General features: G+C 46.6%; 1 protein-coding gene and 1 pseudogene across 1 annotated transcript in view; both read left to right on the top strand.

Annotated features, from left to right (window-relative positions):
* Nucleotides 1-1535, top strand: part of LOC102760390 — a 3281-nt pseudogene extending 1746 nt beyond the window's left edge.
* Nucleotides 1536-2068: 533 nt separating this feature from the next.
* Nucleotides 2069-3626, top strand: part of TIMM13 (translocase of inner mitochondrial membrane 13 homolog (yeast)) — a 2232-nt gene continuing 674 nt past the window's right edge. Inside the window, exon 1 of the mRNA XM_006754125.2 lies at nucleotides 2069-2086. Within this exon, the coding sequence (XP_006754188.1) occupies nucleotides 2069-2086 (18 nt within the window). The remainder of the gene's footprint in view (nucleotides 2087-3626) is intronic.

Below are 3626 nucleotides of genomic sequence, written 5' to 3' on the forward strand. Positions count from 1 at the left end.
GTTAAAAATACAGCTGCCACACGATCCAACAATTCTACTTGGAGTTATTTATCCAAAGGGGGGAAAAAACCCACTAATTTGAAAATACATATGCATCCCTATGTTCACTGCAGCATTATTTACAAGAGCTAAGATATGGAAGCAACCTAAGTGCCTACGGATAGAAATTAGATGAAGAGGTAGAACAGCTCATAGCAGCACAATTTATAATAGCTAAGATCTGGAAACAGCCCAAGTGCCCATCAAAAAATGAGTGGATAAAAAAGCTGTGGTACGCCTGGCTCAGTGTGGTGTGGTGGCTCAGTGGCTGAGCATCAACCTATGAACCCAGAGGTCATGGTTTGATTCTGTGGTCAGGACACATACCCAGGCTGCAGGTTCAATCCCGAATGGGAGTGTGCAAGAGGCAGCCAATCCATGATGCTCTCTCATCGATGTTTCTGTCTCTCTCTTCCTCTCCCTTCCTCTCTGAAATCAATTTAAAAAAAAAAGGCTGTGGTACATTTACACCATGGAATACTATGCAGCAGTAAAAAGGAAGGATCTCTTACCCTTTGAGACAGCACGGAGGGGCCTAGAGAGTATTATGCTAAGTGAAATAAGCAGTCAGAAAAAAATCAAGTGTCAATGATCTCACTCATATGTGGAATCTAACAAACAAAATAAACGGTTGAACAAAACTGAGACATAGAAGCATGGAACAGGCTATGTCCACCTCAGAGGGAAGGTGGGGTCAACCAAAGAACTTGTATGCATATATGCATAACCCATGGACATGGACAATAGGGTGCTGAAGGCCTGAGGTGGGGCTGGGGCAGGCTATCAGGCAGCGGTTCTCAACCTGTGAGGCTCCACCCCTTTGGCGGTCGAACGACCCTTTCACAGGGGTCGCCTAAGAACATCCTGCATATCAGATATTTACATTACGATTCATAACAGTAGCAACATTATGGTTATGAAGTAGCAACAAAAATAATTTTATGGCTGGCTAACATGAGGAACTGTATTTAAAGGGCCAGAAGGCTGAGAACCACTGCAGTAAGGAGTCAATAGTGGGGGGAAAGAGGACAAAACAGAGGTGGCACAAGGAACGGGGTTGCCCAAGTTTTATGGCGACTACTGCAATACCTACCTCACCCATGACTCTCCGTCTGTGAGAGACATACTGCAGTGGTAGGAAACACAAGGAGAGTGTGAAAGACCACTATGAGCAATGAATTCAAGAGCATGACAGACAAAACAACTGCCGCATTCCAGCAAGGACGGACACCTCCTTCTCCATTCTCTGCTCCTCCTCCTGCAGGGGCAAGGATCCCAGCTTCCCCAAGTCTTCCAGGTCCTCGCCCTGGTATAATGCCAGCACCCCATATGGGGCCCTCCACCTCCTGGGATGATGCCAGTGGGACCTGCTCCTGGAATGAGGCTGCCTATGGGGAGGGCACATGCCAATGATGCCTGGGCCCCAAATGATGAGACCTCCCGCCCGTCCCATGATGGTGCCCATGCATCCAGGGATGCCTCTACCAGACAGATAAGGAGAAAGGGGGCCTCTTTCTATCAGTTACTTGTTCTGTTTCACCAAGAAATCGCGGTGCTATAACTCTGGGTGTTTTCTAACAGCAAGACCAGAAGATTCACTCCCTCTTCCTATCAAAAGAATAGCTTTGGAGGGGAGTCGTGGGACAATAAAACGCAATTTTCATGTGTATTGTGACATGTGAAGATAAAACTGGAATATTACTCAGCCATAAAAAGAATGAAATCTTACCATTTTTGACAACACGGATGGACCTCTAGGGCAGTGATGGCGAACCTATGACACACGTGTCAGAGGTGACACGCAAACTCATTTCTTTTTGGTTGATTTTTCTTTGTTAAATGGCATTTAAATATATAAAATAAATACCAAAAATATAAATCTTTGTTTTACTATGGTTGCAAATATCAAAAAATTTCTTTATGTGACACGGCACCAGAGTTAAGTTAGGTTTTTTCAAAATGCTGACACGCCAAGCTCAAAAGGTTCGCCATCACTGCTAGGGTATTACTCTAAGTGAAAGAAGTCAGAATGACAACGACAAAAGCCGTATGACTTCACTCATATGTAGAATCTTAAAAAACAAATGCGTAACAAAACAAAACAGATTCATTAGTGCAGAGTACAAGCTGGTGGTTGCCAAAGAGGAGGGAGGTGGGATGGGAATAAAAAAAGAAAAATAAATGCTCTCCCCCTTTCAATACCTCACCCCGATTTCACAGATGAAAAGGGAGAACTCAGTTTCTTTACCGAGTGAACACATGCTCATCAATCTGACATTACTCTCCCTGCGGTGTCTGGCTGAGCTAGATGCTCCCGGAAGGAACTAATACACGGAATTTGTAGGTTCCAGAATGTTGCTGCTATTGTATTGACTTCCTGTTTTCCAGGAAGTCGAGTCTCTGATTGGAATATATTTGGGTCAATGATTGAGAAGTTAAGACCAGCTGCTAATAAAGTCGGACTACCCCTAATTGCCGGGTAACGGTTTCATCCCTTCTATGAAATTAAATTGTCTTAGCGAGCAGTAGCAGGTTTCGCCCTCCCCGTAACGTCCACGGCACCTGGTGAAGTAGGCGGGCCCGAGTGCCACTGCTGGATGGCATCTGGGAAAGGCATTTTCCTTCTGCCTCAAAGAAAACACCAGCCCATCATATAGCACACTTAACGCCAACAATGCAATTTATAGAACCATCACCATTCAAAATCACATCAAATATTATCCATACTAATAGATATTTAAACTGTAAAGCGTATTCTCTCTGACACCACTTAAAATGTACTTCAATTTTTTAAAAAAAATTGTTTTTAATCCTCACCTGAGGATTTTTTCCCCCATTGACTTTTAGAGAGTGGAAGGGAAGGGGACAGAGAAACAACGAAGTGAGAGAGACATCAACTGGTTGCCTCCCGCACGCCCCTGACCCAGGCCCCGCCCTTGACCGGAATCAAACCCGCGGCCGAGGCTCTAACCATTGGGCCATCGGGTAGGGATCTTTTTCTTTCTTTCTTCCTTTCAAGCACTGGCATGAAGTGCAAGACACAGAACTCACGAAGAGAAGCAATCTTCAGAACACTGAGCTCTATTCGATACAGTTAGCCCGAGAGTGAAGAAAGAAAAGTTACAGCCTTCAGCTGGCAGGCTTACGCTGCAGCTTTTCCCTAAAATGCAATGTGGGGGTGAGCGGTCCCTGTAAGCAATGGCAGCTGGACTCTGGTCATGCATTGAGAAGTTAAGACTGGACATGCATTCAAGCCCAGTTGACACAGGAGTCCTTTCTGGCAGGTACATTCTTTCTCGGGTTAACACGAGGTTAAGACCCACACACACTTAAAAACAAAGTACCACTGGCAGGTGCAGACAGGCTCCACTCCTAACCTTCCGCGGCAGTGCCTGCCCGTGGTTTTCTGCAGGTCTCTCTAGCGGGCTCTCCACTAGGCCAGCGTTCCCCAACTCCCGAGGCGCCCGGGGTTCTCCCGCGCTCCACTCCCGCGCGGCCGGCACCGTACACGTGCCGCCGCCACCCCGTACGCATGCGCGGTGGGATGAGCTGGGGGCTGGGATGAGCTCGGAGTGCGTCTCCCAGCG

This window comes from Myotis davidii, unplaced genomic scaffold (genome assembly GCF_000327345.1).
Source record: "Myotis davidii unplaced genomic scaffold, ASM32734v1 scaffold551, whole genome shotgun sequence".
NCBI lineage: Eukaryota > Metazoa > Chordata > Mammalia > Chiroptera > Vespertilionidae > Myotis > Myotis davidii.